This window comes from Pleurotus ostreatus (genome assembly GCF_014466165.1).
Source record: "Pleurotus ostreatus strain PC9 chromosome Unknown scaffold_5, whole genome shotgun sequence".
Lineage (NCBI taxonomy): Eukaryota > Fungi > Basidiomycota > Agaricomycetes > Agaricales > Pleurotaceae > Pleurotus > Pleurotus ostreatus.
Genome location: NW_023503160.1, coordinates 3,186,159 through 3,202,909, shown reverse-complemented (window position 1 = coordinate 3,202,909; position 16,751 = coordinate 3,186,159). Strand labels below are relative to the sequence as shown.

The following is a 16,751-nucleotide window of genomic DNA, read 5'->3' as shown; positions in this document are numbered from 1 at the left end:
CTCATTTCAGTATATAACATATACTACATATATGGACTTGCTATTATCATGTTAGTAAGTACTGAGTGGCTATGGTATATCAGTCATCATGCTGCGATCATCATTGGCAAGGATGATCACATTGAGTTATTCTGAGCGACGTATTGGTGGCAAATTACTTTGCATGGACTGTGAGAAACCATATATTTACATGTCTGGCAGGATCTGGCATTTATTTGTGAGATAGCAAGGGCAATAGCATTGTAGGTCAGTACTTTTATTGACTTACCATCTGGTCCTGTATGACGGTGACTAGAGCTAGTCGTCACGACGGTCGCACACTGGCAGTGGCCCGGCCATCTTCGACACTTTTCAAACCTTGCCAGCGTCCATGGCAGAAGAAGCTACATTCAGTGAGTCAGGCTAACATCTAATTCTTCGCTTTACTCATGACGAGCTCAGTAGTAAGGCAAATATCCCAAAAGATGCGATCGAAATCAGTTTATTCGCCACTTTGGCTTATTTCTTCATCGGTGGTGCCTCCTCCTGGACGTCTCCGGTTTCTTCTGCCTTGCGTTTCTGAGGATAGAGTAGTTCGTAGACACTGGTAACACCCGCGATTCCATCTCTCTCGAGGGACATCTTCATGTGTCTGAGCAATACTGCCGTTGTGTCGAACGCGGGACGAAACACCTGACAGTCAGACTTGATCGGGAGCGTCGCCTCCGCTATTGTATAAGAAACTGTTAGCATGTTCCGCAGGCGAAGTGCCAGTTCGCCCATGTTATGGAAGGGAGGTACTATTGATAGAAGAAATCTCGGCTCTTCGTTGACTAACGCGTTATTGCGCTCCTTGTCAAGGGTGAAGGTAGGAGAGAAAAGGGCTTCGTAGGTGCGGCGCTGGTTCTTGAGAGCCTGTACCTCGAGGCGGACATTCTCGGGATAATACCTGAAGATCGACCACATAGCCAGCCACCATATGGACTCCAGGTCGTGCAGCACATTGTGTCGAAAAGGATGCACAGGCTTGGTGCCACGAGAAGGGAGAACACCGGTTGGAGACAGAAATACATCTTCTGCGGCAGCTCTTGGTCGAAATAGATATGCACCAAAGGAAACTTCGACGGCCATGAATTGCAGCGTCCCCTATTCCATGTGATTAGCTTCGATAATCGACAATATAGTTAGGCTCACAGTCTTGACGTTATGCAAGGAAGAGGGTTCGTCGTCACAAAGTACGACGTATTCCAGATCCCCTAATCGACCGTTCGCGCCGTCGAACAGGATATTTCCTGTACTAATGTCACGATGAATAGCGTGTGCACCCTCCCACATCGCATCAAGTGCTTCAGAGCAAACATCAGAATCGCACGCGGCGGCAAGAAAGAACTACCTTTCACCGCATGTTCAAGCATCGTAAACATCACCTGCATGTCGTCGTGATCATGGTATGTCTCACAAACTTCTTTCCAAATAGATCGGTCATGAGTGCGAGGATGATATCGGGGCCGTTTCTTGGCGCGTTTGTCGCGTGGTTCCATATCTGGTGCCCCTCGAATGTGGAACCTGTCTTCACAAACAGGCTCCGTTCCTTTATTCGGGATCAACGGCGAAGGTTCGAGGTCTAAAATGTCGATAAATTGGCTATCCATGAAATCCACATTTTTTGCATGGGAGTAGCCTCCTCGGCCGAAGAAACTGCACGTCGTTGCGCCCTCGCCCGGCTCAAATGCAGCTACAAGCGTCAGAAAGTGTCGGTCGAAGACATCGGGGTTGACTTTCTCTTTCAATCTCCTCCATATAGCGGCCTCCGTATCGTTGCTGGAATCTACCCAAAGGTCTTTGAGAGCGTAATATACCTTCTCTTCGCCCTCCTCATACTTCTTGTCCTCGTACACCCTCCATACTCGGGTACAGCGGCCGCAAATACATTCCGCTCGAGAATCGGACAATATTCCCGCAGTGATATACCATGTGTCACCGACGCGAATACGATAAACACTATGAGCTTGCCGTTGTATCGTAGGGTCGTAGCCATGCGCTTCCCAAGCAAAGTCATAGTCTATTGAAGTGTAGGGATTAGATGCATCGGCTGATACTTTCCCGTGAATGGTAGATTGACTCGATTGTGCGGAGAGGGGGGAGACTCCAGATGCTGGCTCAGAGGGAGTAATGTCATCATTGATGGTGGAATAGCTTGATGTCGCGGTAAGAGGGGAACTTGCAGATATCGCTGATGAAGAGTCAACGGTGGGTAGACTTGCTTGCCCGGTGAGAGACGATCTTGATGCCTTCGTCGACAGAACGTGGGCAAACGAGAGGCTCAGAATGAATCGAACGAGCGGAGTGTGGTCCTATACATGATAGGTAAAGGCGTTGAAGGTGATGAAAGGAGTCGCTCACCGTGATCACGTTGAATGGTTCTGAGACCATGATGTGAGAACGCGCGAAAAACCACAGACGACAGGTCGCGTTCTCTGTGGTAATCCCAAAGCAGAAATTTCGACGTGGGTCATTTCGAAGAATGTGGTGCCCGCTCCACATAACCTTTGCAAAGTTCTGCCACACGACTTGGCTTCAGAATTAGATTAGTGAGAGCGGTGCACTTACGTCTAAAGCGTCTGACTCCTTCTCAGCTTTCTTGTCCTCTTTAGCGAGTATTATGCCACTCCATGACGGTAGGGGCTTGGGAAATTCTGTCTCCGTAACCTCGTCGTCGTGTTGAGCGAGGTTGGTCTCCGCAACTTCGTCGACGTTTTGTGCCATGGCGGAACGCCCGAAGCCGTCAGGACGCGACGAGTTCTCCCTCTCACTCGAGGGAGTCGAGTTTGGACTGTGGCCTAACGTCATACACGATTTTTGGCGCGTATGATCCTCGCCGGCGCGTATAATCGCCTTAGTGAAATTATGTATGTGGGTGAACGTGTGGTTCTCTGGACGGCCACTGTTCTTGGGGTCATTCTTCGCAAAGCCGAACATTCGTCCAGTGCTCGTAATGGAACCATCCTCCTTCAGCTTGGCCAAGACGGCATCCCGCATTGTGTCCGGTACAGCGGGGGTGACAGTCCGGAAGAACTCGAGGGATACAACAGGGATCTCAGGGTGATCTTGGACGACGAGTTGCCTTTGCGTGGCGAGTTTGCTAGTGATGTAGGTTGAGCAGAGCGAGTGGCGCCATCTGCGCGGTGTGTATTTGTTCTGCTCTGGCATGATGGAAGTCGAAAGGAAACAATCACCGTCCAGTGTACAGTGGTGCTACGCCACGACCTTTCAGTCACGTGATAGCGCGCCTGTTCCTTCATCGGTCTTCTTCGGTGGTCTTCCTTCTATCCGTCTCGTTGTGGCAATGCGAATGTATGAATTCGTAGCCGCCAATCGATCTCTCGCTCAAGCTGCCTGAATCTCGAAGGGGGAGTCAGAAAGACCGGGTCCCAAGTGATGTGAGGCAGCTTGTTTTATAGGGGTGCCATGAAGACAATGATCGCGCTTGGACACGAACATGTACAACACTAACTCTATTTCTACATACATACATAGATATTATGCAAAGTGAACGAAGATTGAATAATGCAAGATAAATGATTGTGGTAAATTGCGATGCAATGGGTCGTGAATGGTCGTGAAAGTCATACATGATGCAGTCTCTCCCTGGTCAGTGTTAGTCCTGCCGCCTTCGCTTCATTTTGCCTTTGTGTTCACTGTAACAGACATTATTAGGGGTGAGCTTAAGAGCTTGCGGGAAGTACTTACGGGAAGCTTTGCGTTTTTCTCTTCTTACTCTCCTTCTTGACGATGTTGCGTTGGTTGCGTCGTTTTGCGGCGAGGTCTGGGTGAATTGTCGCCTGGGTATGAACCTCGTCAGCCACCATTCAAAGGAGATATTCGCATGACAGTAGTACCTGTATTGCCCGAGTCGCCTTGCGATCCCGTCGTACGTCAAGCGCACCTTGTCTTATCTGTTGATATATCGTCGAGAACTTGGTGACGCCAACTTTGCTTTGCACCAAGTCTTGCAGTTCAGATGCGACAGTTTTGAGCTCCTCTGTGTGTAATGTCAATCCGGGCAAGAAGCAGCGTATTATCGTGCCGACATACCTAGCTTCTCATCCCGAATAGTATCTTCGTCTTGGATCCGGTACATTGGTGTCAAAATGTGAACCAGGAAACGCTCCAATGTATCGGCGTCTAAATGGGATGTCATTGCAGCGAACCACTTCAGGATTGCAAGAGGTTGCTGGGTCCAGTTGGCCTAAGATAGGTTGACGCCGGTCAGACACTGGTAGTAAATATATATGGCGAAGGTACCTACATTAGCCGAAGGCTTATTCCGCCGAGCGATATGTGCAGATTTTATCTGATACGAAAGCTTGGAGAATAGCCACGGGAGGGGACTCGCCCTAACAGATGATTCGTCTTCTTCGCGTTCTACCTCGTCAGCCAGGGGCATCGCCGCAAAGCATTTGCCCAAGTAAAACAAATTCTTGACCACTTGGAGACTAAGCGCTTCATCGAGATGCTCGCTCTTCAACTGCACGCATAACTTCTCGGCCGTTTTCTTAGACCCTGAGACAGAGAAAATGTTGATAGCATCTGTTGCGGTTGGGAGGTACGACGAAGGAGGTCCAGCAGGGACTACGTTGAAAAGCATCCCGAGCAGTCTACAAGATGCTGTTCGCACCCACGCATGCGGAAACAGTAGGAGTGTCGTGATGGTGTCCCAAGGAACTTTACCCCCGTCGGTCGTATGGCTTGGAAAGATACGGAGGACTTTTTCGAGGAGTAGAAGCGAATGATAAGGAACCTGCCAATCCAAGTCGATATCCATGTTGGCTTCTTCGGTCACTGATTGTAGAAGCTTCGTGCTGTATTGTAAAGATCCCGATATGTCGGTGTATATAATCGAGACTTGAGAGTCCAAGTCGGCCTGCATTATATCCACAACGAGGCCATAGACTTGCAGGGAAACACGAATCAGTTGAACCTGGCTTTGCTGCGATACCCATGCATGAAGATGTGACATCATGACTTTCCGACGCTCTTCGTCTAGACGAAGGATAAGACTCTTGATCAATTCAGAAGCCATTTCGCGACATTTAGCCGAGTCATCGTTGGCGATGACCATGACGAGGGAGACGAAAAGGAGATCGGCATATTCAATGATCAGCTTCTGGTCGAACTTCGTGATGACGGCCCCCAGCAGTTCCATTACCGACTTGCGACCACTGTCGTACACATATGATAGGTTTTTGGCAAGGAAGGTCATGTGGTTGCGAAGTCGACCCTTGCCTTGTGGGTAGTCCAAGAGGAATTGCAAGATGACGCTGCGACAAAGTTCCTGAACTTGCGCGGACTGGCTGGTGACCATAACTTCGGAAACCTTGTCTATCGCATCATAGATTTCGGGGACAACGAACTTCCGCCCTACGATTGCGCGAAGCATGGCGAATACGGATGCCTGCCGTGTAGGCTCTTCCAGATCAGGGCCGAGCAGTTCCAACAAGTAGACGAGGTCCTTCTCTTGGACATGAACCGCTGGTCCGTCACGGAGAATAGTAGCCAAAGATTTGAATGCGACCTGCACGACCTCCGATTCCGTGCTACCAGTTTGCTTGATGATATCTAGGACTTGACGGATGAAGACCGGGAGCGACTCCTCCAGGACCTTGGACGGGCACTTAACCAGGCCTGCGACGGCTTTGAGACCCAATACAAGCACGGGACTGTCAGTCGAGTAGAGTGTGTTCCCGACAGCCACAATCATTCCCCCCAAGCGTGACATGATATCGCGATCTTTGAAATCAAAGCGACCGCGCTTCAAGGCAGTATTGAAGAGATCAAGGCCAAAAGCCACAAATCTTTTGGAGACTGATTAGACTTGTCGCGGCGACGGCGCGAAATGGCTTACCGGTGAGCATTGTTAGAGTAATGATCTGTGTCGGTTGCTATCTGGCGCTTGATTTGCACAATAACGTCGTCTTTCGTTTGCGCTCTCCGTTTCGCAGGGGCTTGGTTCAAGAAGTTCGCGTTCTGGGTTATCAGCGTATGACACAGCACCAGAAGTTCCGCTGGCACGAGGTGTTGGTTCGCATTGAGGCCGCTTACAATACGCTTCAGGACTTCATCGACTTGATTCATGACCTTCAACGACTCTGTTTCATGCATGATCGACCGAAGGGGAGCCAGTAGTCCGCTTATAGCTGAGGGGCGGATATGCTTGGCCATGATCATGAATGAATCAAGGCCCTTTGATGAGGAAGCCCGAACTTCACGCATTTTTGTCTTGAGATCCTCCGACTGGACATCCTTACCCGACTCCCCAAAGACGACCTCGGTAGCGATGTGAGCAACGTCGGTTACACAGCTATCCAGTACGTCGAACTGTTTTGAGTGTTCATCTGATGTCACGCGCACAAGCAAAGAGTGTGTTGTATAGGCGAGAACGTGCAACTGTGGCCCTCGTAGTAGAGCGGCGCGTAGCTCACGAAGCAATGTCGGAAGAGAGGCAGATCCCAAAGTGATGGCGATTCGATTGATGGTGTCGCGCGTCAAGTCACGTGTTTCTTGGGATCGACTGCGCAGAATCTGGCTGAGGATGGTCAGAAGCCTAGATACCTGGGGCTCTCGCATTTTACTTGGAAGATGCTGAGCCACCTGCACGATACCAAGAGCAATAGGGATTCGAGATCCGTCTTCGGTAGTTGGGTCCCGTTTCTCTAGATGGCTCAGGAGCCGAGGGAGAAGACGTTGTTGCACAGCGTCGGCAACCTTGGTGGTGATTGCAGCCGCCTGAGGCGCGGATGGCTCTTCGAGGGGGTGCTCATCATCCACGTCTTCCAGACCCGCCTCTGGAACGTCTTGCGGTACGGCTACGGCTTCGTCCATCGGGAAGTGAAAGCTTTCCAAGATGGCAACCAATGTTCGAACGTAGACACGTTCGGCTTCATCCTTGTCGCTAGTCAGCTTGAGGTACTTTTGCACCAGAGCGTAATAAGCGCCCCAAAGAAGATGTTTGGCCATCCGACCAGTTGTTGAGATCGCGTCATTAACAAGATGATGGTCGAGGGTGGACGTCGACACTATGAAGTTGGCAACCAAGGGGACGAATATCTCGTTAAGAGTGCTACTGCGAATATGACCTGCTTCGCATATTTCCGCGAGCCTCCGCAGGGCTCTGGAACGGCGGTGGAATTGAACATGGAGGACATTGTTGAAGAAGTTCGCTTCTTCATCACCACCCGCGAGGAGTATCCGCATTTCCTGAAGACTCGCAATTCGAGTGCACCGATCCACAGCATAGGAAAGGACTCCCAATATCTCAGCCCGTACCATTTCATTCTTGGAACGCAGGCCGTTCTTGAGACCGGGATACAACATTCTCAAGAAGCCCGCTTGAAACTCGTCGACGTTTTCACCCTCGGCTACCTGGTCGATGAAGCGGCGAAGTGCATAAGAGGCATTGCTTCTGATAGAGAGCTCAGTGGGATCTTGGATGAAATACAGTGAGTTGTAGAGCAAAGGAAGCCACTGTCGACACGAAAGTTTGCTATGAACGATCTCGTTGAGCAAGTTAAAGGCTTCTAAGCGACGTTCGAAGTTCGGTTCCTCGATACGTTTAGGAGAGTAGGAGTTGAGGGATGTCAATACGTCAGCGACGTCCTGTAAGGTGGTGTCGATAGATGCAAAGCGGTGGAAAGCTTGAACAATGGCAAGGCGGCCTTGGCGGGAGCGCAGGGTTTGGAACAGCTGCGAGAGCATTTCGTACGTCTTCATAGAAAGGCTATCTGACGGGGCTGCCAGCTCGGGTATCATAGGCATGATGTTGTAAATGATCTTGACCAAATCAACCTTGACCGTCTCCGGTACGACCTTTGTTGGCTTGCGCAACAAAGGGATGAAGAGTTTAAGCAGTCTTGATGCCTGGCCCTGATCTCTGCAGTAAGGCGCAATTTGAGAGAGGATGTGAATCTCGCGTTGGCCCAGCGGCGTAGCCACTGTTTTGTTGCCAGACGTCCTCTCGGCTAAGACAGCTATATTTCCCAACAGTAAAGACATGTGCGGGATGACGACGGAGGCAGAGATGGTATCATCATCTGACGACCAGACAAGCAGCCTATCGATAATGTCGAATATCTTCATGATGACGGATGTTTTGACATTCTTTGCAACGAGACAGTTATAGATACTAGGTATCAATCTGTTGTCGAAACTGATCAAATAGGGCACATAATCCCTTTGGAGAGTCCAGGTGAAGAACAATTCTAGAAGAGCGGATGGTGCTTGTATATTTTCCTTGTCGAGGTCATCGATACGTGGGGATATAAAGGATTCGAAGGCCCCCTTCATATATGAAGTGAAGTCGAATGATACCGGCTGACGGAAAAAATCAGCGAAGCGCTTAAGTCCTGTCTGTCGTATCAATCGCGTGTTCTTGGAAGTACTTGAGCCCGAGGCCTCTTCTTCGTCCTCTTCCTCTTCTGCGTCGTCATCAATTTCGATTTCTTCATTTTCATTACGCGAAGTCAAGCGTGAATGGGCCCGTGCGGTAATCGCAATCGTTTGGCTCAGCAGCATTGGCCAATATGCCACCAGCCTTGATCCAAGGTTCTTCAACACGTCGCCCAGTAGTGTCAAGAAGCCCAGCTGCTGTTTCTCTTCGGACAGTGACATCGTGCTTTGGCCATCCATTGGCGGCACCAGTGAGGTAGAAGTGGTTGGATGTAACATGAGGTCAACGAGCAAGAACAATTCCTCGTCAGTACACGACGCCAGCGTGCCCAGGACGGCTGCTCTGCGGTCAGCCCCGCGACTACGGCCCTTCTTCTCGAGCATAATGCCGAAGAGAAGCCTGGTGATAGTGTTGATAACTTCCGTACGAGTAGGGCCCTCAAGGGTCGACAGGTCGAGATTCGTAAGTGCGTCCCTCCACCGAGTAACATCGAGCAACGATTTGATTTCATCTTCGTGGGGCGTAAGATGTGGGGACTTGTACGTCAATATGCAGGAAAGAGCGAGCGTTTGGAGAGTGCGGTCGGGATGGGAGAGGAGGACGGTATATACGGAATGCAGAGCCTCGGTCGCATAAAGAGCTTTGGGATTGCTGAATTTGGAGAACAGCGTAAGCCACGCAGCTAGCTTCGTCCGCGATGGCTTCGCGCCGGTAGACCTGGTCGAAAAGGAGAGGAAAAGGGGGACCAAGTCCTTGTTGTGCTTTTCTGCAAGTCTATGACATTCCGAAAGGCACGACAACAGCTGCACTTCGTATGACTGCCGGTCAAATCGAGCGTTCGGAGTCTGTGCACGCTTAATTAAAGTTAGCGTAGATAAACAACCCGAGGGGGAGTAGCATTACCGTCAACGCGCCAGTCCGATGCCAATCCTCATTCATCCACTGTGCCATTACTCCTCTCATCTTATGAGCTGATGGATCGCGCCACATCTTTTCTTCTTCCCAAGGATCACTCGGGTCGTCACCTTCGCTCTCATTCTGATTTTCACCTGGCGATTCCCTAGCGTCGTTGGTGGTGGATACAAGTGTTTTCAACTCTTCAAGGAGGATGGCCCATACTTGGGAACCAAACTTGTCTGACAAAGTCGACAAAGCACCGGTGGCAGGTGACCATAATGGACGGAGATTAACCTTGAGCTGAGCTGAACTATCTGTTAATAAATGGGATATTAAGGTTTAATCAGGAAACTGACCTAAGAGCCATCGTACGCAGATATCAGCCACTAGTTCATCATCGTCCCTTATAAGCTGACTGAGTCTTCCTATGCGGAGAACACGTTCCCGGACTCCTTGCATATCAAGGGGGACTTCCTCCCCTTGTAGGCATCGCTTGAGGACCTCCCGTTGAGCGGTTGAAGATTGAACGAAGGGTGATGACAGCAGGCGTAATGAGTGCAGACGTAATGCTCTCGAATGCGATAGGATAGATCGGTTGAGGCTCTGGTAAACTTCGTCCAAGGGGAGTGCCGAAGATATACCGCTAACCAGTAAATGTAAGAAGGGCGACCAGACGAAGCGCACACAAACTTACCTAGCAGTCCATAAGGCATCCAAGCCACCGAGCACCCATTCCGAGTCTGCCCACCGTGCTACGCATCTACGAGTGCAGGCTACCAAGTCCAATCCGTCTTTCCACTCTTGGGGATTCCGTTTGGCAAGTGCCTGCAAGCATACGCCAACTACCCTGGATCTACTGGCAATCATGGTCTCACCGTCGTCATTGTCGATCGAACTCAGACTCCTCTCGATTATTGAAATCAAAGAAGGGCCCAGTGTGGTGATATAGCTTTCCATCGATAAAATACTCCCCAAGTCCATGACCTAGCATACGATGAGCCCGAGCACACAGCAAAAATGGAACGGGAACGTACTGCATCGCCGGTAAGCTCCCAATTTCGGAGCTGCCCGCTAGCCCAAGTGTTAAATCGCTGCTTCCATACGAGATCGACCTCGCCCAAACGTTTGTCACGATGTAGGACAGAGAGGAGGTGAATGGTGTTGTGAGGATCATTTTGCAGCAAGTTTGGTGTTTGCTTCAGGACGTTGGGAAGTGCCAATGATTTCCACCCACCCCATCCTAGATCCGCCAGAGCTCCGTGAAGCTTGATGGCGTACGCTGGATCGCTCCACGAGCTCTCTAACAACTTGCGACCTGGTCCAAGCCACAGTCCCATTTCTCCAGCGAGTAATGTTGCAGCAGTGACCTTCCCAAGAGCGTGATGCAAAGCGGACATTTTGGGGACATTGTTAGCGAGTTCATTAGCTATTGAACTAAGGTGCTTTTCTGTTGTATATGGCGGAATGAATGAAAGGCTCAGTTGTGGTAATTCATCCGACGCACCAGTTAACCGCGAACCCTGGCGAACAGCACAAGGTATTCCAATCAGCTCTAAGCTCCGCCTAAGCCTTTCTTGCTCCTCCTCGGTGCTAGCGGCTTTCGAAGACTCAAGGAACAGTGTAACGAGATAGTCGCCGAGAGGCGTAAACTGCTCTGCATTCTTGACGTGGTGAATAAGCGCCGTGATGAGCCGTCGAATCAAGGTATACAAGGCATCGGGCTGAGATGCTGATGAATACAGGGAGATCAATGGCGATAGCAAGGAGAGTGTTGATGTGTGTAGTGTCTGTGATACAGACTAAAGAATGAACGTTAGATACAAGCCGGAGAACTGAGAGGTATATGTACTTTGCATGCGAAGACGAGGCACCACGCGGACGCATCCTCTAGCCCTTCGAGGTCATTTGCAATGGATTGGACTGCCTTTTCACGCCCAGTTGCTTTTAAACGACGCAACACTGAACCCCAAACTTCGGCCACGGCGCGTTGTACCTCCGGAATACATTGACGTAAGGTCTTGGACATTGCAGCCCACGTCGTTTCCAGTAGATCGAAGCGTATGGAGGGCACGAGCAGGAACTTGAACAGGGAGGAGAAAGTTGCTAGAAGAGTGGATAGGGAGGCGGCTGATATCGAACGGGTCAAAAGTTTCAACAGTCGGGCTAGTATGTCAGGATACATAGGCAAAAGTGTCGTCCGCAGATCGTGTGCTAGATTCTGCATCAAGCTACGACAAGTGAGTTGGTGGCCAAGCGTGGGGGAAACGTACGTACTCGAGAAGAGGTTTGAAACCCTCGTCATTTGACGATGCCAACGCGTCCAGCCAGAGCTTTACTACATCCCTCCAATTATGCAGCAAAAGGGGCATGGAAGCCGACAGCGGTTCTACCAGGTTGGCATATTGAAGAAACGATGGAGAAAGGTTAAGCTGCTTCCAATGTTGTAGTGATTCGTAGAATTGCGAGCCGTTCTCCTATGCAACGGCTAGTAAGTGTTGTTCCAGACATCCCAATGAATATTTCGACTGACCCCAATCTTGTGTTCGAGCTCTGTTTGAGCAAGGGCAGACGGCAGGTGGACCTCTCGTAGTGAATCGTTGTATGATTTATGCTGTGGATACATGTTCAGGTAGATATTTCAGCACCGTCTCAAGCAGATACTCACCTTGAAGCGATTCGTGGGCGCGTCCACGTCCATTGTGGTCCCCATTCACTGGGATTGGTGAACACGGTCAGTCGACGTTCAAATTTTGAACTTCGTGACGGAGTAAAATTACGGTTGTTTGGACCGAGAGGTGATAAACAAACTATTAACCCTAACCTCATATTAGGGTCGGATTAGGGTTGGTGGCAACAAAGCTCCGACGCATTTTCTGACTTTGCTCTCTTCTGTACACTATGAGTTACTGCGAAAGTCTCTGCAATCATCGCATAGCCGATGAGACGGCCTCTATGCCGAATTTCTTGCGAGGAACTCAGTGACTAGACTCTTAGCTGGTCTTCTATGGGCACATAGATGATAGCCTCGTACGAGGCGCTACTGCCAGGATGAAAGGTTGGCATTGCAGGGGAATGTCTTCAAGGCTGCTTTACGGCGAGGACTCCCTTCCCTTCAACGTATGCAGAGTGGTTGTTGTAGTGGACATAGACCTAAGACTCTAGCTGGGCCAAAGCGGCAGCCACTGACTGTTGTCATATTCTGGTACTCTTGTCTGACTTCGACTCTGGCAAGTTTCTTTGTTCCCTCTACCACCGCATACTGCTCAGTGACTATAGTAAGTGGCACGGCCAATGCGTGTTGCTCTTGTCTCACGAATCTCTTTGGCCGTCTCGCAGATGAACAAGCCACTTTGGCGACATTGGATCGCCTTATAACTTCGAGGAGGATGCATCTCGTCAGACTCCACCCATTCCCAATTTTTCGCCTATTTCGACTTCTCTCGTCCGCACGATGTCAGACAACGAAAACGAACCGACTTTCACTTTCCCCGAGATCACAGTTCACCCTCCTGATGGATACCACCGCGATAAGCGCTTCAAGCTCGGTGAAGCGGGAGAGAAATTCATCCAACGTCATGTCACACAAGCTCGCGAATTGGTCGCAACCTTCAGTGATCCCCAACGAAGGCCAACAATCTCCAGTACGGTGTATTCAAGGATGAAAAGTGAAAAGTTCGCGCAATGGAAGTCAAACGGTCTCGCTACCGATGCCGACACACAGGTATACATTTAGTGCCTAGAAAGCTATCTCGGCGTCCTAATGACTTATACAGACGAAATTTGAGAGAAAGTGGAATAATATCCGTAATCAGATTGTCTCTCAACGCAGGTCCGACACGATCGCGAGGAGGACACCAGCAAGCGAAGGCTTGACACCGCCTCCATATCTTGCCTCGACCATCAACGCGATTACCGCGCGTTCGCTTTTTAATGAAGAACATGGAGAGGCTCACAGAGCCGCCGTAATACGCGATCGTCGCACGAAGGACGAAAGTTCCAAGCAACATGTTGGGCGTCTGGCTGAGGCTTTGCGGGCCGCAGAATGGCGTTCGCTAACCCCCGCCCAGCAAGCCCAATATGAGGCCAAAGCAGAGGAAGAGCGAGAGAGAATCTACGGAGACATTGAAGCGTGAGTTTGATCACTTGAGTCAACTCACTAGTACTACATCGCCGGCACTGATGTGTGATTTAGCTGTCAGATGGCTCTCTTGAACACCATTAGACAGGTCGTCACGGCGGCGGTGGGGACGAAGCCAGACCAGGTCGGACACGCCGGCTTTGCTTTCCAATTCATGTTCAACACGAAGGATGGGAAACGGAGGTATGGCGGGTGAGTGAATAACGATTATCTCTTGCCATCGCCGTGACACGCTTTACTGATTAGTTTCGTACCACAGTGCTGGACTCGGCGAATGTGACCGCTTTGGCGAGGCGCCCGAGTTCAAGGATAAACTGTTACCTGTCTTCTATCACTTTGCCAAGGACCGTGTTTCACGAAGTGAGGTTGTTCGAATTCCCCGCACCTCTGTCTCATATTGCAATGATTTAGGCCCTCCTGCGGAAGTTGAACCCGACGACCTCTATGAGGGTGTTTTCCTCGCAATGAATTAGGACATTACTTACTCCCTGAGATCGAGGATGATGAACTTTTCTCGGAGTATCGAGCGAAAGTGAAGCTGTTTCTTATGGCATACTGGAGTGAGTACCCGTGTGTTCTATCCTGTTAAACCACTGATTCTAACCATATCGTCGCAGGTTCCATGTTCCCGGCCCCCGGCACACTCTCCGCAATTCCGTGGGATGACATCTACCGTTCCCCTACCTCGTTCTTCGTCGATTCAATCATTCCCGTTGGCTCACCACATACGGATCGTATCGAAAACATGAAGTGCTCGAGTATGATCAAGCTTGCGGACCGGATTCGGCTAGTGCAGCAATCCGAGCGGCCTAACATCTTCCGAGCCAAAGCAGACATTCTCCGAATACTTCGTAGTTCACCGTCAGAAGCAATTGCACCGAAAACACCAAACATGGGAGTAACGATCATTGATGTGGATGCGCCCCCCTCGACCCCGTCACCTCCACAAATGGATTCATCGGGCGAGTTGACGTCAATCGCCCCCGAATTCCCTTTGGCGTTGATCAGGACATCAGCCATCGAATCGTCCATGCTTCCACTTGCCGCCGACGTCCTTGTAGATATCATCGAACCCCCACGCGCTTCAGGGCCGTCAAACACCCCTCGCAGTAGTGCCAAACGCAAGTCCACTTCATTCGCAGATAACGCAGGCGCTGCGGCCTTCGCCGACGGAATACGGAGCCCGAAGAAACCAAGGCTCTCAAGGGCGTCCAACGGTATCACTTCTAATACGACGCCCGAGTCATAAATGTCCTGATACAATGGTCGATGGGCATGGTCGATCAGGACACCAATTAGCTGTACACTGCAGGTCAGGATTTAACAGCCGTGCGCGCGCTTTATACATATGTGTAGGTAGATTCAACTGTATCGGATGACGAAATGATGAAAGGATATCCATTCGCCCAGCCGAGGGGCAGAAATCATTGTTACATACTATTAATTTGGCTAGCACCTGGTGTGTGCCCAATATTGGCAAGCTCGGTGACTATTGCACTCAGATGATTCTTCAATAATACGTTTACTGGGCCGAGGCTTTCATGATAAGTGCAGTAGCCGTGTATCTAACTTGTTAACGTAGGAAACGTTGGCTTTTGTGGGCGTGCATCTGACTGTGTCGCTGACCATAGTAGTCACACCATCGGATCTGATAGCGCTAGCGCGAAATTGCAGGGGATCGCCATTCCGGCGTAAGTGGTACAGCGCGAGCTATTGCTATAAAACCGAGCCCGCAGCACTTCAGGACCAAACAATATCAGAAGTCGACATCCAGAAATGTCCACTCACTCCAACATCCTGCAAGCCCTCACCGATGCAGATTCCTGGTCCACTGCGAATGAGAGCGTACGTCCCCCCGCATTTCAGATCAAGACTGGCTGACGGCGATCCAGGCGATACTCGAGCCATACTCGTACATCAGCGACAATCCTGGCAAGGATGTCCGCACCCGCATGATTGAGGCATTCAACCTATGGCTCAATGTCCCTCAAGCCCAACTGCAAACAATCGCCAAGGTCGTCAACATGCTACATACAGCAAGTCTGCTGTGAGTACCATACATCTTCAGATCGAAGCGAAATCGCTGATGGTTGAGAGGCAGAGTTGACGATATCGAAGACGACTCACAGCTCCGGCGCGGAAATCCCGGTTCGTCTCTTTAGTTTCTGGACCCACAGATCTCAGAAATTCACGCATCCACAGTCGCCCACAAGATATATGGAATACCGCAAACAATCAACACTGCAAACTACGTCTATTTCCAGGCGTTCAAAGAACTGTTCGCATTAAGGCAGGGCAGCAATGCAGATTTGGACGGCATTGTCACTGGTGAGTGCGTCAATGTTGGGGGTTTCTTCATCTGACGGTAGGGGACAAGAGGAGTTGCTTTGTCTACATCGCGGGCAGGGCCTCGAAATTCTCTGGAGAGATAGTCTGCAGTGCCCTACCGAAGAGGAATATGTTCGAATGGTCAACTTCAGTGCGTTCCGCCCCTTGAGCATGTACGCCGCTTACACTCGCTCAGAAACCGGCGGTCTTCTGCGGATCGGGATCAAACTTATGATGGCGTGTTCCACCACAAACACCGACGTGTATGTCGTGCGGTATACGCTATCCCCTTCACTGATGATGCTGCAGAGACTATGTCCCCGTTGTCAATCTCATCGGTGTGTATTACCAGATCCGGGACGATTACATGAATCTCCAGAGCAGCGAATACTCTGTCAACAAAGGGTTCGCGGAGGACCTTACTGAGGGGAAATTCTCGTTCCCTGTCGTACACGGTATCCGTGCCGATACGTCCAATCGACAGATTCTTAGTGCGTGTTCATTGTGTAGTGTGTACATGGCGCTGATCTTGATGTCGACAGATGTATTGCAAAAGCGACCTTCTACTCCTACCTTGAAGCGCCATACGATCGAGTACCTACGCACGAAGACAAAGTCGTTTGATTACACGTTGTCTGTCATACGCGAACTAGAGCAGAAGACACTGGAGGAGATAGCTAGACTGGGAGGCAACGCTGGGCTAGCAAAACTGATGGAGTTACTCCATATTCAACTCGACGACCAATAAATGCTTTAATTCATGCAACTCCGCATTAACAAAAAATGAGTTATAGCAGCAACTGGTTTCGATCCAGTGACCTCAGGGTTATGGGCCCTGCGCGCTTCCCCTGCGCCATGCTGCTGTTGTGTGAATTAAACCAGAGGGACATCAAGGTGTTCATCTGAAAAAGAGATGTGATGTATCTTGCTACTACAAAACTGCAATGTGGTGTACGTATATCG

The 16,751-nt window shown here is 50.3% G+C and overlaps 5 protein-coding genes and 1 non-coding gene across 6 annotated transcripts; 3 read left to right on the top strand and 3 right to left on the bottom strand.

The window, feature by feature from the left end:
* Positions 1-498: 498 nt before the first annotated feature.
* PC9H_008178 (uncharacterized protein) lies at positions 499-3,189 on the bottom strand (the record flags this gene model as incomplete). The annotated part of the gene is made up of 6 exons (XM_036777693.1): positions 499-1,125; positions 1,174-1,325; positions 1,373-2,134; positions 2,201-2,333; positions 2,383-2,538; positions 2,590-3,189. The coding sequence occupies 6 exons, from the start codon at positions 3,187-3,189 to the stop codon at positions 499-501; spliced, it is 2,430 nt and encodes an 809-aa protein (XP_036631313.1).
* A 448-nt stretch (positions 3,190-3,637) lies between these two features.
* Positions 3,638-12,020, bottom strand: UTP20 (U3 snoRNP protein; the record flags this gene model as incomplete). The annotated part of the gene is made up of 15 exons (XM_036777692.1): positions 3,638-3,677; positions 3,730-3,821; positions 3,879-4,021; positions 4,075-4,228; positions 4,289-5,834; positions 5,885-9,279; positions 9,329-9,627; positions 9,679-9,965; positions 10,017-10,306; positions 10,357-10,769; positions 10,827-11,121; positions 11,172-11,550; positions 11,597-11,796; positions 11,853-11,933; positions 11,988-12,020. The coding sequence occupies 15 exons, from the start codon at positions 12,018-12,020 to the stop codon at positions 3,638-3,640; spliced, it is 7,647 nt and encodes a 2,548-aa protein (XP_036631312.1).
* Positions 12,021-12,773: 753 nt separating this feature from the next.
* Positions 12,774-13,933, top strand: PC9H_008176 (uncharacterized protein; the record flags this gene model as incomplete). Its single annotated transcript, XM_036777691.1, has 5 exons — positions 12,774-13,043; positions 13,096-13,451; positions 13,515-13,652; positions 13,720-13,820; positions 13,872-13,933. The coding sequence occupies 5 exons, from the start codon at positions 12,774-12,776 to the stop codon at positions 13,931-13,933; spliced, it is 927 nt and encodes a 308-aa protein (XP_036631311.1).
* A 74-nt stretch (positions 13,934-14,007) lies between these two features.
* Positions 14,008-14,709, top strand: PC9H_008175 (uncharacterized protein; the record flags this gene model as incomplete). The annotated part of the gene is made up of 2 exons (XM_036777690.1): positions 14,008-14,020; positions 14,078-14,709. The coding sequence occupies 2 exons, from the start codon at positions 14,008-14,010 to the stop codon at positions 14,707-14,709; spliced, it is 645 nt and encodes a 214-aa protein (XP_036631310.1).
* A 527-nt stretch (positions 14,710-15,236) lies between these two features.
* BTS1 (geranylgeranyl pyrophosphate synthetase) lies at positions 15,237-16,536 on the top strand (the record flags this gene model as incomplete). The annotated part of the gene is made up of 8 exons (XM_036777689.1): positions 15,237-15,305; positions 15,353-15,507; positions 15,562-15,608; positions 15,663-15,788; positions 15,838-15,939; positions 15,985-16,051; positions 16,098-16,279; positions 16,331-16,536. The coding sequence occupies 8 exons, from the start codon at positions 15,237-15,239 to the stop codon at positions 16,534-16,536; spliced, it is 954 nt and encodes a 317-aa protein (XP_036631309.1).
* Positions 16,537-16,579: 43 nt separating this feature from the next.
* On the bottom strand, positions 16,580-16,651 carry PC9H_008173. Its single transcript has one exon. It is a non-coding gene; the product is annotated as a tRNA-Met (tRNA).
* Between the last annotated feature and the right edge of the window lie 100 nt (positions 16,652-16,751).